Source organism: Hyla sarda, chromosome 3 (genome assembly GCF_029499605.1).
Source record: "Hyla sarda isolate aHylSar1 chromosome 3, aHylSar1.hap1, whole genome shotgun sequence".
NCBI classification, from domain to species: Eukaryota; Metazoa; Chordata; class Amphibia; order Anura; family Hylidae; genus Hyla; species Hyla sarda.
The window spans coordinates 413203194-413218433 of NC_079191.1; the positions used below are offsets into that span (position 1 = coordinate 413203194).

Sequence of the window (15240 nt, forward strand, 5' to 3'; positions counted from 1 at the left end):
ACAGTCAGCCACAGAGTCTCTATAATACAGTCAGCCACAGTGCCTCTATAATACAGACAGCCACAGTGTCCCTATAATACAGTCAGCCACAGTGTCCCTATAATACAGTCAGCCACAGTGCCTCTATAATACAGTCAGCCACAGTGTCTCTATAATACAGTCAGCCACAGTGCCTCTATAATACAGTAAGCCACAGTGTCTCTATAATACAGTCAGCCACAGTGTCCCTATAATAAAGTCAGCCACAGTGTCCCTATAATACAGTCAGCCACAGTGCCTCTATAATACAGTCAGCCACAGTGTCCCTATAATACAGTCAGCCACAGTGCCTCTATAATACAGTCAGCCACAGTGCCTCTATAATACAGTCAGCCACAGTGTCTCTATAATACAGTCAGCCACAGTGTCTATAATACAGTCAGCCACAGTGTTTATAATACAGTCAGCCACAGTGTCTCTATAATACAGTCAGCCACAGTGTCCCTATAATACAGTCAGCCACAGTGTCCCTATAATACAGTCAGCCACAGTGCCTCTATAATACAGTCAGCCACAGTGCCTCTATAATACAGTCAGCCACAGTGTCTCTATAATACAGTCAGCCACAGTGTCTCTATAATACAGTCAGCCACAGTGTCCCTATAATAAAGTCAGCCACAGTGTCCCTATAATACAGTCAGCCACAGTGCCTCTATAATACAGTCAGCCACAGTGTCCCTATAATACAGTCAGCAACAGTGTCCCTATAATACAGTCAGCCACAGTGTCTCTATAATACAGTCAGTCACAGTGTCCCTATACTACAGTGAGCCACAGCGTCCCTATAATACAGTCAGCCAGTGTCCCTATAATACAGTCAGCCACAGTGTCCCTATAATACAGTCAGTCACAGTGTCTCTATAATACAGTCAGCCACAGTGTCCCTATAATACAGTCAGCCACAGTGTCTCTATAATACAGTCAGCCACAGTGTCTCTATAATACAGTCAGCCACAGTGTCTCTATAATACAGTCAGCCACAGTGTCCCTATAATACAGTCAGCCACAGTGTCCCTATAATACAGTCAGTCACAGTGTCTCTATAATACAGTCAGCCACAGTGCCTCTATAATACAGTCAGCCACAGTGCCTCTATAATACAGTCAGCCACAGTGTCTCTATAATACAGTCAGCCACAGTGTCCCTATAATACAGTCAGCCACAGTGCCTCTATAATACAGTCAGCCACAGTGTCTCTATAATACAGTCAGCCACAGTGTCTCTATAATACAGTCAGCCACAGTGTCCCTATAATACAGTCAGCCACAGTGCCTCTATAATACAGTCAGCCACAGTGACCCTATAATACAGTCAGCCACAGTGCCTCTATAATACAGTCAGCCACAGTGTCCCTATAATACAGTCAGCCACAGTGCCTCTATAATACAGTCAGCCACAGTGTCTCTATAATACAGTCAGCCACAGTGTCCCTATAATACAGTCAGCCACAGTGCCTCTATAATACAGTCAGCCACAGTGCCTCTATAATACAGTCAGCCACAGTGTCTCTATAATACAGTCAGCCACAGTGTCCCTATAATACAGTCAGCCACAGTGCCTCTATAATACAGTCAGCCACAGTGTCCCTATAATACAGTCAGCCACAGTGTCTCTATAATACAGTCAGCCACAGTGTCCCTATAATACAGTCAGCCACAGTGCCTCTATAATACAGTCAGCCACAGTGACCCTATAATACAGTCAGCCACAGTGCCTCTATAATACAGTCAGCCACAGTGTCCCTATAATACAGTCAGCCACAGTGCCTCTATAATACAGTCAGCCACAGTGTCTCTATAATACAGTCAGCCACAGAGTCTCTATAATACAGTCAGCCACAGTGCCTCTATAATACAGACAGCCACAGTGTCCCTATAATACAGTCAGCCACAGTGTCCCTATAATACAGTCAGCCACAGTGCCTCTATAATACAGTCAGCCACAGTGTCTCTATAATACAGTCAGCCACAGTGCCTCTATAATACAGTAAGCCACAGTGTCTCTATAATACAGTCAGCCACAGTGTCCCTATAATAAAGTCAGCCACAGTGTCCCTATAATACAGTCAGCCACAGTGCCTCTATAATACAGTCAGCCACAGTGTCCCTATAATACAGTCAGCCACAGTGCCTCTATAATACAGTCAGCCACAGTGCCTCTATAATACAGTCAGCCACAGTGTCTCTATAATACAGTCAACCACAGTGTCTATAATACAGTCAGCCACAGTGTTTATAATACAGTCAGCCACAGTGTCTCTATAATACAGTCAGCCACAGTGTCCCTATAATACAGTCAGCCACAGTGTCCCTATAATACAGTCAGCCACAGTGCCTCTATAATACAGTCAGCCACAGTGCCTCTATAATACAGTCAGCCACAGTGTCTCTATAATACAGTCAGCCACAGTGTCTCTATAATACAGTCAGCCACAGTGTCCCTATAATAAAGTCAGCCACAGTGTCCCTATAATACAGTCAGCCACAGTGCCTCTATAATACAGTCAGCCACAGTGTCCCTATAATACAGTCAGCAACAGTGTCTCTATAATACAGTCAGCAACAGTGTCCCTATAATACAGTCAGCCACAGTGTCTCTATAATACAGTCAGCCACAGTGCCTCTATAATACAGTCAGCCACAGTGTCCCTATAATACAGTCAGCCACAGTGCCTCTATAATACAGTCAGCCACAGTGTCTCTATAATACAGTCAGCCACAGAGTCTCTATAATACAGTCAGCCACAGTGCCTCTATAATACAGACAGCCACAGTGTCCCTATAATACAGTCAGCCACAGTGTCCCTATAATACAGTCAGCCACAGTGCCTCTATAATACAGTCAGCCACAGTGTCTCTATAATACAGTCAGCCACAGTGCCTCTATAATACAGTAAGCCACAGTGTCTCTATAATACAGTCAGCCACAGTGTCCCTATAATAAAGTCAGCCACAGTGTCCCTATAATACAGTCAGCCACAGTGCCTCTATAATACAGTCAGCCACAGTGTCCCTATAATACAGTCAGCCACAGTGCCTCTATAATACAGTCAGCCACAGTGCCTCTATAATACAGTCAGCCACAGTGTCTCTATAATACAGTCAACCACAGTGTCTATAATACAGTCAGCCACAGTGTTTATAATACAGTCAGCCACAGTGTCTCTATAATACAGTCAGCCACAGTGTCCCTATAATACAGTCAGCCACAGTGTCCCTATAATACAGTCAGCCACAGTGCCTCTATAATACAGTCAGCCACAGTGCCTCTATAATACAGTCAGCCACAGTGTCTCTATAATACAGTCAGCCACAGTGTCTCTATAATACAGTCAGCCACAGTGTCCCTATAATAAAGTCAGCCACAGTGTCCCTATAATACAGTCAGCCACAGTGCCTCTATAATACAGTCAGCCACAGTGTCCCTATAATACAGTCAGCAACAGTGTCCCTATAATACAGTCAGCCACAGTGTCTCTATAATACAGTCAGTCACAGTGTCCCTATACTACAGTGAGCCACAGCGTCCCTATAATACAGTCAGCCAGTGTCCCTATAATACAGTCAGCCACAGTGTCCCTATAATACAGTCAGTCACAGTGTCTCTATAATACAGTCAGCCACAGTGTCCCTATAATACAGTCAGCCACAGTGTCTCTATAATACAGTCAGCCACAGTGTCTCTATAATACAGTCAGCCACAGTGTCTCTATAATACAGTCAGCCACAGTGTCCCTATAATACAGTCAGCCACAGTGTCCCTATAATACAGTCAGTCACAGTGTCTCTATAATACAGTCAGCCACAGTGCCTCTATAATACAGTCAGCCACAGTGCCTCTATAATACAGTCAGCCACAGTGTCTCTATAATACAGTCAGCCACAGTGTCCCTATAATACAGTCAGCCACAGTGCCTCTATAATACAGTCAGCCACAGTGTCTCTATAATACAGTCAGCCACAGTGTCTCTATAATACAGTCAGCCACAGTGTCCCTATAATACAGTCAGCCACAGTGCCTCTATAATACAGTCAGCCACAGTGACCCTATAATACAGTCAGCCACAGTGCCTCTATAATACAGTCAGTCACAGTGCCTCTATAATACAGTCAGCCACAGTGTCTCTATAATACAGTCAGACACAGAGTCTCTATAATACAGTCAGCCACAGTGCCTCTATAATACAGACAGCCAGAGTGTCCCTATAATACAGTCAGCCACAGTGTCCCTATAATACAGTCAGCCACAGTGCCTCTATAATACAGTCAGCCACAATGCCTCTATAATACAGTCAGCCACAGAGTCTCTATAATACAGTCAGCCACAGTGCCTCTATAATACAGACAGCCACAGTGTCCCTATAATACAGTCAGCCACAGTGTCCCTATAATACAGTCAGCCACAGTGCCTCTATAATACAGTCAGCCACAGTGCCTCTATAATACAGTCAGCCACAGTGTCTCTATAATACAGTCAGCCACAGTGTCCCTATAATACAGTCAGCCACAGTGCCTCTATAATACAGTCAGCCACAGTGTCTCTATAATACAGTCAGCCACAGTGTCTCTATAATACAGTCAGCCACAGTGTCCCTATAATACAGTCAGCCACAGTGCCTCTATAATACAGTCAGCCACAGTGACCCTATAATACAGTCAGCCACAGTGCCTCTATAATACAGTCAGCCACAGTGTCCCTATAATACAGTCAGCCACAGTGTCCCTATAATACAGTCAGCCACAGTGCCTCTATAATACAGTCAGCCACAGTGCCTCTATAATACAGTCAGCCACAGTGCCTCTATAATACAGTCAGCCACAGTGTCTCTATAATACAGTCAGTCACAGTGTCCCTATAATACAGTCAGCCACAGTGCCTCTAAAATACAGTCAGCCACAGTGTCTCTATAATACAGTCAGCCACAGTGTCTCTATAATACAGTCAGCCACAGTGTCTCTATAATACAGTCAGCCACAGTGTCTCTATAATACAGTCAGCCACAGTACTTCTATAATACAGTCAGCCACAGTGTCTCTATAATACAGTCAGTCACAGTGTCTCTATAATACAGTCAGCCACAGTGTCTCTATAATACAGTCAGCCAAAGTGTCTCTATAATACAGTCAGCCACAGTGTCTCTATAATACAGTCAGCCACAGTGCCTCTATAATACAGTCAGCCACAGTGTCTCTATAATACAGTTAGTCACAGTGTCCCTATAATACAGTCAGCCACAGCGTCCCTATAATACAGTCAGTCAGTGTCCCTATAATACAGTCAGCCACAGTGTCCCTATAATACAGTCAGTCACAGTGTCTCTATAATACAGTCAGCCACAGTGCCCCTATAATACAGTCAGCCACAGTGCCTCTATAATACAGTCAGCCACAGTGTCTCTATAATACAGTCAGCCACAGTGCCCCTATAATACAGTCAGCCACAGTGTCTCTATAATACAGTCAGCCACAGTGTCTCTATAATACAGTCAGCCACAGTGTCCCTATAATACAGTCAGCCACAGTGTCCCTATAATACAGTCAGCCACAGTGTCCCTATAATAGTCAGCCACAGTGTCCCTATAATACAGTCAGTCACAGTGTCTCTATAATACAGTCAGCCACAGTGTCCCTATAATACAGTCAGCCACAGTGTCCCTATAATACAGTCAGTCACAGTGTCTCTATAATACAGTCAGTTAGTGCTCCTATAACAAGTCAGCCACAGTGCCCCATAACACGGTCAATCACAGTGCCACCATAACACATCAAGCCCCAGTGCCCCACAGTAAGCCAACATGCCCCTATAATAAATACAAAATCAGACACAGTGCTCCTATAATACAGTCAATAACAATGTGGGAGATTTATCAAAATCTGTAGAGGAAAAGTTGCTCAGTTGCCCATAGCAACCAACCAGATCGCTTCTTTCATTTTGTGGAGGCCTTGTTAAAAATGAAAGCAGCGAGCTGATTGGTTGCTATGGGCAACTGGGCAACTTTTCCTCTGCACAGTTTTGATAAATCTCCCCCAATGTTCCTATAACCGTTACAGCCTCGGCTCCCCATAACAACTGTTACAGCCTCGTGACAGTGACCATCACAGTGGCACAATAACAGTTACCGCAAAAATTTCCCTAAAACAGTCAAAAATTTCACCAAAGCCAAACCTACTGTACAAAGTCAGACAATAGAGCTACCGACCATGCGCCTTTCCATAGGGGGCAGAACTACAGCATCTACAAAAGCTGAGCCGCCCCATCATCCTTTTATTCTATGTATGGTGGGTCAGCACTGTTCTCCCCGGATTTGTGGGTTTCCTCCTCCACTCCAAAACATCTTGATGTTGGTGAACTTCAACAGTGAGCCCTAATGGAGACAGGGACCAATTTGAGTGATGTACAGCGCAACAGAATATGCTGGTGCTATACAGTGACCCCCCCCCCCCCCCTACCTACGATGGCCCCGACATACGATAATTTCAACATGCAATGACCTCTCATCCAATAGGAGCGGCCTGCGTACTGACGTGATGACGGCGAAGGAGAGCGAGGATCCCGGGGAAGCAGAGACGTCTAGAGCATCGGGGACACCACGGGGACGCGGCGACAGCGATGGAGGGCGACATCCAGGGCAGCGGTGACGAGCGGCGACGGGTCCGGAGCGGCGGGGACAGCTGAGTATAACTTCCTATACTTTTCATTGCATGATCCCTCAACATATGATGGTTTCAACAAACGATGGTTCATTTGGAACGGATTACCATCGTATGTTGAGGGACCACTGTATAAATAAAGGAAGTATTGTGATATAAAGCTCATCTTGTTATCCTGGATAATTAATGTGCACATTGAGGATTAATGGAAATTACTAAAAGCTCGGCCCAAAATATGGATCCAGTCCTGCAAGCAATGATGGATTCCCCCATTTACGACCTCTGCTGTGTAAATTAAAGTGCTTGTTACAAACAACCTTCACTTCTTCGGCTGCGGTACAATTGATTCCCATAAATAACACGCTCCAGACGCAAGACAAAGCCATATATTAAAATACAAGGCGTCACCCATTGTTTATCATCTCAGAACAACAATTCATGTGTTTTCCAATTTACATAGTTAGGAAGTCAAAGTTCCCCGAGTCTAGGAGTGACGATGAAAGGGTTAAATGGGTTGTTTCACAATTTAAGTGGCATTCCTCCCCCTAAAACCTTACCACAGGATAGGTGATAAAAATAGGATGACTGTCAGGGTCAGACATTTAGGGTATGTTCACACTGAGTAATTGGCGTGGAACTGCATGTCGGAATTCCGCAGTGTGAAGTCCTAACATTAGTGTGAATGGGTCTTCCGCAGACCCGTTTACACTGCGGAATTGATCCGCGCAGAGAAAAAACCTGTTCATTCTTTGCGCAGAAGTCCACGAGAAATGCATAGCGCCAGTATTTTCATTACTCAATGTGAACATACCCCTATTCAACATCATGTGTATTGGGGATACGTTTTTAGGAGCTGGAATCATGAAACAACCCCTTCAAGAGGGATTAGACTATTCCCTCTGAATGGACTAGTATTTCGGCAAGTGTCCCATTCATTGTGGAGATACTTGAGTAGAGTGTGCTCCCCTAGACTAGTCGTCTCCAATCTGTGGTCCTTCAGATAGTTGTATTTTAGAGGCACTCTGGCTGGGAAACACTGGTGTAAGGGTTAAAGAGTACCTGTCACCATATAAAACTTTTAATATAGTGTTCCTTGTGTAATTAGCAGACACTTTCCCATTCTCTTGCTTTTAAAATTATCTACATAAATACGTTTAAAATGTCATATAAAAAATGGCCACTAGGTGGCTCTGTTCTGTTCTCTGCCACAATTAATACAGTGATTTTGGTCTCCTCCCGGCCTGGCAGGAGTCCAAACTCAGGAAAAACTTCTCTGCACTGAGCTTGATTGACAGCTGCACAGAAAGTGAAAGCTCCACAGATTCTCAAAGAAAGCTGCACAGACTGAAACCTGAAAAGAGCCTCACTTATACCAATACAGACTGAAACATGCACAGAGCCTGAGGTCTTCTATTCATCACAGCACTGCAACCATGTGAGGGCAGAAGTGGTCCCCCTTCAGGCTTCAGTAATGTCATGCATGCTGGGAAACGCCCACTTTCTCCTACTGGGAAATTGCACTGTGAGATCAAGAAGAATAGTAAGATACACAGCTTTTTAAAGCCCTGAATTTTTTTTTTTAAGGGATGGAGTGGTGTTAGTAGTAGTTAGGGAACATAGCCTGAGTTAGTTTAGAACAGTTTATTTGGTGACAAGTACTTTTTAAGCATTTCCCTGCCTTGTATCAGATTAGTGAGTCATTGGTCACATGATGCTTCCAGCTAGTTTCTATGCTGTCCAGGCATGGTGGAAATTGTCGGTTTTCAACATCTAGAGGGCATCAGTTGGGAGGCCACTGCCATAGATGATGAATGGAGCATGTGCCGACCTACCACTGCTCCGTTCAGCGATCGTGGGACACCTCAGAGATTGGACCCCTACAGCTTTCAGATACTTACTCCTTATCCTGTGGATAGGGAAACATTTTAGGGGCTGGAATATCCCTTTAAATAGTGCATTTCTTTGTTAGATTATTCAAAAATGATTCATAAAAAAAAAAAAAAAATCCTACCGCTATTGCATACTTATTATGGCTCCCTCTAGTGGCTCTTTTTAATTCCCTGTTAGGCCATGATTACATTGGTGGAATTTTGCGGAATGTCCACCCGGAAAACACAGGCGGACATTATGCAAATAGTGAACATCGGCAGAAAATGCCGGCGCTATGACCACTCGGAAAAGCGCCGTCTCCACAGACGGAAATGCATTTCCGAGTGGTTTCCGCCAAAAGAATTGACATGTCAATTCTTTCATTGGAAGCCAGAATCTGGATTATATTTCTGCCGTTATAATTCCGATGTGTGCACGGTGCAGCAGAATCCCATTGAAAACGATGGGACTCTGCTACAACGGAATTTCCGAGTGGAATTTTTCTGCCGGATTCCACTTGAAAATTCCATCATGTAAGCATGTCCTTAGTGTCCACTTAATGTGTCCAGTGCCAATGGTTGCACATGCTCAGTAGCTCCGTCCCACCTGGATCTCTTTTATACGGACATCAGAGCTAATCTTGCTATAGTACAAGTCAACCAATAAGAATCAAGGCACTAAAAGCAGCTTTTCTTTCCCCAAAAATTGGGTGAAAAACCCCATGCCTAGAGCATGCTGTGTCCTTGAAAAACCACTGAGACCGAAAAAAATAATAATAAAAAAAAAAAAAACACAAAGAAAAAGCATTGTAGATATAGGAGGAGATTTATCAAAACCTGTGTAGAGGGAGAGTGGTACAATTGCCCACAGCAACCTATCAGATTGCTTCTTTCACTTTGGAATAGACCTCTGCAAAATGAAAGAAGCGATCTGATTGGTTGCTATGGGCAAATGCACTACTCTTCCTCTACACAGGTTAGGATAAATCTCCCTATAATAGTGTTTTAAATTCAACTAGTGCAGTGTTTTCCAACCAGGATGCCTCCAGCGGTTGCAAAACTACAACTCCCAACATGTGCGGACAGCCAACGGCTGTCCGCACATGCTGGGAGTTGTAGTTCTGCAACTGCTGGAGGCACCCTGGTTGGGAAACACTTCCGTATTGACTTTCAACTATCGCCTGGCTGAAACTTTATAGAAATAAAAAAAAATGTGAAAAATGTTTCCTTTTTCAGATAAGAAGAATAACTGTTGGCTGCACAAGCTTTTACCACTATTATTCGTCATACGTTATGACTGTCACATTTTTGCCCTTGGCTTTGTTCGGCATCTATTTTACCGCCTGAATAGAAAACTTCTATGAGAGGAAATGTTAGATGGGAAATCGACTGTACTCTGCAGCAATGGCACCTGGTCATTACAATAATCCGTATTACTCACCATACAACCCAACCCCCCCGCGCCATACCATTATTATAAAGCTCAAAACCAGTCACTAAAAGTGAAGCATTAAAGAAAGTGAAATCAAAGAACTTTGTTAACTATGGGTGATTACAGATAAAAATACATCAAAGGCGCATCATATGGCAATAACTGGATGAAATATAAAGAGGTGATAATTATTCTTCTATTTTCTGTCCGTTTCATCTTTTTCTTCTTCTCCCGGTGATTGGTTGGTGATCGCGCCAAGACTGGAGGACGCGTCTCTTTTATTTACGCCACAGAGAAGACCTTTATTTGTCTTAGATAAGTCGATAGCTAATTGGCATCATAGATCCATCAAGATACATATGGGACATGTACATAGTTATATAACAAATACATAGTTCTATCAATACAGTGGTCCCTCAAGTTACAATATGAATCGGTTCCAGGATGACCATTGTATGGTGAAACCATTGTATGTTGAGACCATAGCTCTATGGAAACCTGGTAATTGGTGTTGAAGCCCCAAAATGTCATCCAAAAATAGAGGTGAGGTTTAAAGAAAAATAATTGGACAACTAATACAGATAAAGCAAGTCCTTACATATAAAAGTAAGAAAGATCTGCTGGGAGCTGTAATCACTGTCTATGTAGAGGACAGGAGCTTCTTCAGGGTCCTGTACAGAACACACTGTGTCCCAAAAAAGTAAAATGGAGCCGCCCCAACCTGGTGTCCAAAGAAGCAGCTAACCCTGGCACAGGTAAGGAGTAGTATAGAACATGTAGTTCATCTCTGTACTGTAGGGGGTGCTACCAGATAGCCAGTCAGTGCATGCACTTCAGTAATACAGGGGTTTTACTAGTGAAAAGCCCATTCTGATTGGTCAGTTCTTACAGCCATTGACACATTTCACAGTTTTGGACTGTCTGTAGCATTGTATGGGGAGTCTGGTCTCAAGTTACAATGGTCCATAAAAGACCATTGTATGTTGAAACTATTGTATGTTGAGGCCATTGTAAGTTGAGGGACTACTGTACATAGTTCTATCAATATATATATAGAGCAAATACTTCCATGCAGTTACCACTAGGGGCATAGCTGTCAAGATGTGCCTTATGAGTTGGAAACACAAACAAGTCTTTCTGCATTGACTACGGTAGTTAGATACAAGGCTCGGGCAGGAAAGTGAATTTTTGCCCCAGGTGAAGGAACCCACAATAGAAATAATAGTTGCATCAATATATATGGAACAAGTACTTCTATGCAGTTAATACAAGAGATATAGCATGTCAAGATGTGCCTTAGGAGTTGTGGTCACCAACAAGTCATTCTGCGTTGACTAGGGTATTTAGATACAAGGTAGGGGCATAAAAATTTATTTTTGCCCCAGGTGAAGGAAACCATAGTCCATAACAATGGGCATCATAGTTGCATCATAGTTTGATCAATATATATGGAACAAGTACATAGTTCTATCAATATATATGGAACATGTACTTCCATAAAGTTACCCCTAGGGGAATAATCTGTCAAGATCTGCCTTAGGAATTGGGGTCACCAACAAGCCACTCTGTGTTGACTAGGGTTTTTAGATACAAGGCATGGGCAGGAAACTGAATCTTTGCCCAAGGTAAAAGAAAAACCATAGTCAATAACAATGGACATCATAGTTCCATCAATATATATGAAACATATGCTTCCATAAAGTTACCACTAAGGGCACAGCTGTCAAGATGTGCCATAGGAGTTGGGGACACCAATATGGTATTGACTAGGGTATTTAAATACAAGGCTTGGGCGGGAAAGTGAATTTTTGCTCCAAGTGAAGGAAGTCATAGTTTAGACATAGGCCAAACACAGATTGCTTCACAATAGAAGTATATACTCTAAATCCTTGAGTAATTGTCTTCTGTCACATTATTAAAAGCTACATTCATCCTTCTCTTAGACATATCTGATTTCTGAAAAGATGGAAGACCCAACTTGGAATTATTAAAGGTTGTATCATGAAGACACCTCCATATGCCCTATTAGAGCATAAGTACATCATAAAGACACCGTTCCCCCCATGAACCGATATGGAGAATCACTCTAATAGTGGCCCCAACAGTAGAAGACACAAGTGGTACAGTCATCCAAGGTCTGGGTGGCCAACAGTTCCCCATACCTTCCAACAAACTGTTCTGAAAAAAAAAAACGGTTTATGCCAACCGGTTTATGACCACATCGAGGGTGTTCTATGGCAGTCTCAGGGTAAGACTCAAATGTCCTAATTTTGGCTCTTAAATGTTGGTAACTATGGGAATTATCTCACAAAAATCATCCATAATTTCTCCAATTAGACAATCCCCTTGAACGTTAATCAACCTAACTATGCAGAGATACATGTCACATAAATGTATCTCTTTATAATCCATCAGATTTACTCTTCAAGACCGGAGTGTGATTGTCATCTCTTCTTCAATGAAAAGTCTCTAAATTGCAAATGCGACAAATCACCACAAAAACAGGTTGAAACCAATGATAAATTCTCCTATAATGTTCTCCAATACTGATCCAACACAGACACATATAAAGTAAAGTTAAATTGGAATCTAGACAGCACATTATTTTAGTTTTGTTTTTGTCGTACGTACATTGTAAACATTTTTCAGGGTGTTATCACATCACATTACAACGCCAAAGCACAAAGTGTCATACTCAGTTTAGAATAGCTGGGACAGTATATGACAGGTATTCCCTTAGACCACATAACCTGTAATAAAGATGGCGTACTTACATCCAATCATCATCATGGCCACAGCAAAGATCTTCTCTCCATCTGTAGTAGGTGCAATATTCCCAAATCCCACGCTAGTGAGGCTGGTCATAGTAAAATACAGCGAGGAGATGTAGACAGAATCCTTGCTCGGCCCACCTTCCCATTTTCCGGAGCCTGATAAGTTATACCGATAGGGAGATCCAATGGTCATTCCCAACTGAAAGAGCCAGCTTTCATTTCTAATGGTGTCTCCATTAATGACTTCATAATCTCCAATACTGTACCAGATGCAGGCCAACCAGTGAGCTGCCAGGCCAAAGACACACACCAATAACACCAAGACGGCCGCTCCATATTCGATATAATGATCCAATTTCCTCGCCACGCGTCCCAGTCGTAAAAGCCGAACCACTTTTAAGGAACTGAAAAGGCTGCTGATACCCTGGAAGAAGAAAATACATATAATTAAAGGTTAAAGGGCAACCAATATGGCAGCCACTATGCTGTCACATCATGCCCAAAACCCTATTATAATCCCACTGTATGCCTTTCTATTACTTTTTGGTTGTCAGATGTAATTGCATAATGTTTTTGCATTATGCACTTTGTCTTTGTTTGCACTTCTACTTAATGGGGGAGATTTATCAAAACCTGCGCAGAGGAAAAGTCGACCAGTTGCCCATGGCAAACAATTAAATAGCTTCTTTCATTTTTCAAAGGCCTTTTCAAAAATGAAAGAAGCAATCTGATTGGTTTCTATGGACAACTGGTCAACATTTCCTCTGCACAGGTTTTGATAAATCTCCCCCAATGTACATAATGTATTGCTAATGCCCTGATACATTTTAGTGTTGTTTACACCTAGTGGTTGTTTTGCGTTAAGGCCATGAGCAAGCATAGAACTATATACTGGAAGAACTTTAGAAGTTGGAGGGTTCTTTGCTCAGATCATACCCTCTTAGTTCTGTGAGAGGAAATCCTTTCTTTAGTAAGAACATTTTAAGGGGTTCTCTGCTGCCCCAGTGTTCAGAAAATCTTGTTCCGAAATATTGGAGCGTTCACAACGGTGACTGCCACCTATATCCATGCCATACCAACAGGACACCCCAACTTCCATCATGCCTGACGCTTGTCTGAGAAAGTGCCCTGGGGGAACCAGGACCAACACCTGATGTGCACCCTTCCCCCCAGTGACTAGATGAGCTGACAGAATGCAAGATAGCCTGTGGGGACCCTCACCGTACCTTCACCAGATGTGACAATGCGTCAACCCACAGGTTATGTCCCCCTTAAGTGGCGTTCCCCCTAGGATGGGCTCTGTCCAGCACTTAAAGATATGCCATTCCCAGATTTTAGGAGCTTTTCCAAATGTCTCATTCCCAGCTTTGCTGACTACTAAAGAGATTGACAGCTGGGAAGGTCCTCAAGCTTTTCTCTCGTAAGGCCAGTAGTATCTTGACATTGACTTATTGCGTTCTCTCTAGAAGCAGGAAAAAGAAAGAAGCATGTCGATGCTCTGCAATGACAAGGCATTACCGTACAGTAGGCGCTATTTATCTGGGCCCCATATGGAACTATTCATATGGAAAGATTTAGAAGCTACAGGTAAAACTCGAAAAATTTGAACATCGTGCAAAATTCAATTGTAATTCATTAATGCAACTTAAAAGGAAAGAAAGCATGAAATGCTCCAAAATCTCCTGGTAGATGGATGCGTTGACCATGGACTTAATGAAGCACAGTGGACCAACACCAGCAGATGACATGGCTCCCCAAATCATAGTAATGGGGGGGGAGGGGCGCATTGGGGTTTTCATGAGCTGTAACCATAATCACCACAATTATGAAAAATCACGGCTTCAACTATCTTGCTTCGCATGTAATGAGTCTCTCTCATATATTAGTTTCACCTTTTAAGTTGCATTACTGAAATAAATGAACTTTGCACAATGTTCAAATTTTTCGAGTTTTACCTGTATATGAGCATTGTAAGATTTATGGGCACTGAGCTGCATTGACTGCTTTTACATGAACACTGCTGGGCACTATTGGGGCCAGATTTATCAAAACCTGTCTAGAGGCAAAGTTGCTGAGTTGCCCATAGCAACCAATCAGATTGCTTCTTTTATTTTTCAGAGGTCTTTTCAAAATAAATGAAAGAAGCGATCTGATTGGTTGCTATGGGCAACTCAGCAACTTTGCCTCTAGACAGGTTTTGATAAACCTCCTCCCACATGTGTACTGCATAACACTGTGGGCAAAGCATGGCACCCAGAGAACCATTTCACAAGACACTATGCAAGCAATGTATGGCTCTTTGTAGGCTCAAAATGGTACTATGGAAGCACTGTTTGACCAGGCAAAGAAATAAACTTTGAGTAACGCGTGGCATAATGTTTGCACTGTTTCTGCTCCTTCTGCGCAATGCTTGGTAGAGGACTGCAATGGGATTTGGATCCCACAGGACCTACAGTAAAACTTGTGGGAGCAAGCAG

At 42.9% G+C, this 15240-nt stretch overlaps 1 protein-coding gene across 11 annotated transcripts in view; it reads right to left on the reverse strand.

Annotated features, from left to right (window-relative positions):
- The window catches only part of KCNH1 (potassium voltage-gated channel subfamily H member 1), a 436746-nt gene that overhangs the window by 277016 nt on the left and 144490 nt on the right, over positions 1–15240 (reverse strand). For all 11 annotated transcript variants that reach the window (XM_056568221.1, XM_056568217.1, XM_056568220.1 and 8 more), the window contains one exon: positions 12764–13187. In XM_056568221.1, the coding sequence (XP_056424196.1) occupies positions 12764–13187 (424 nt within the window). The remainder of the gene's footprint in view (positions 1–12763; positions 13188–15240) is intronic.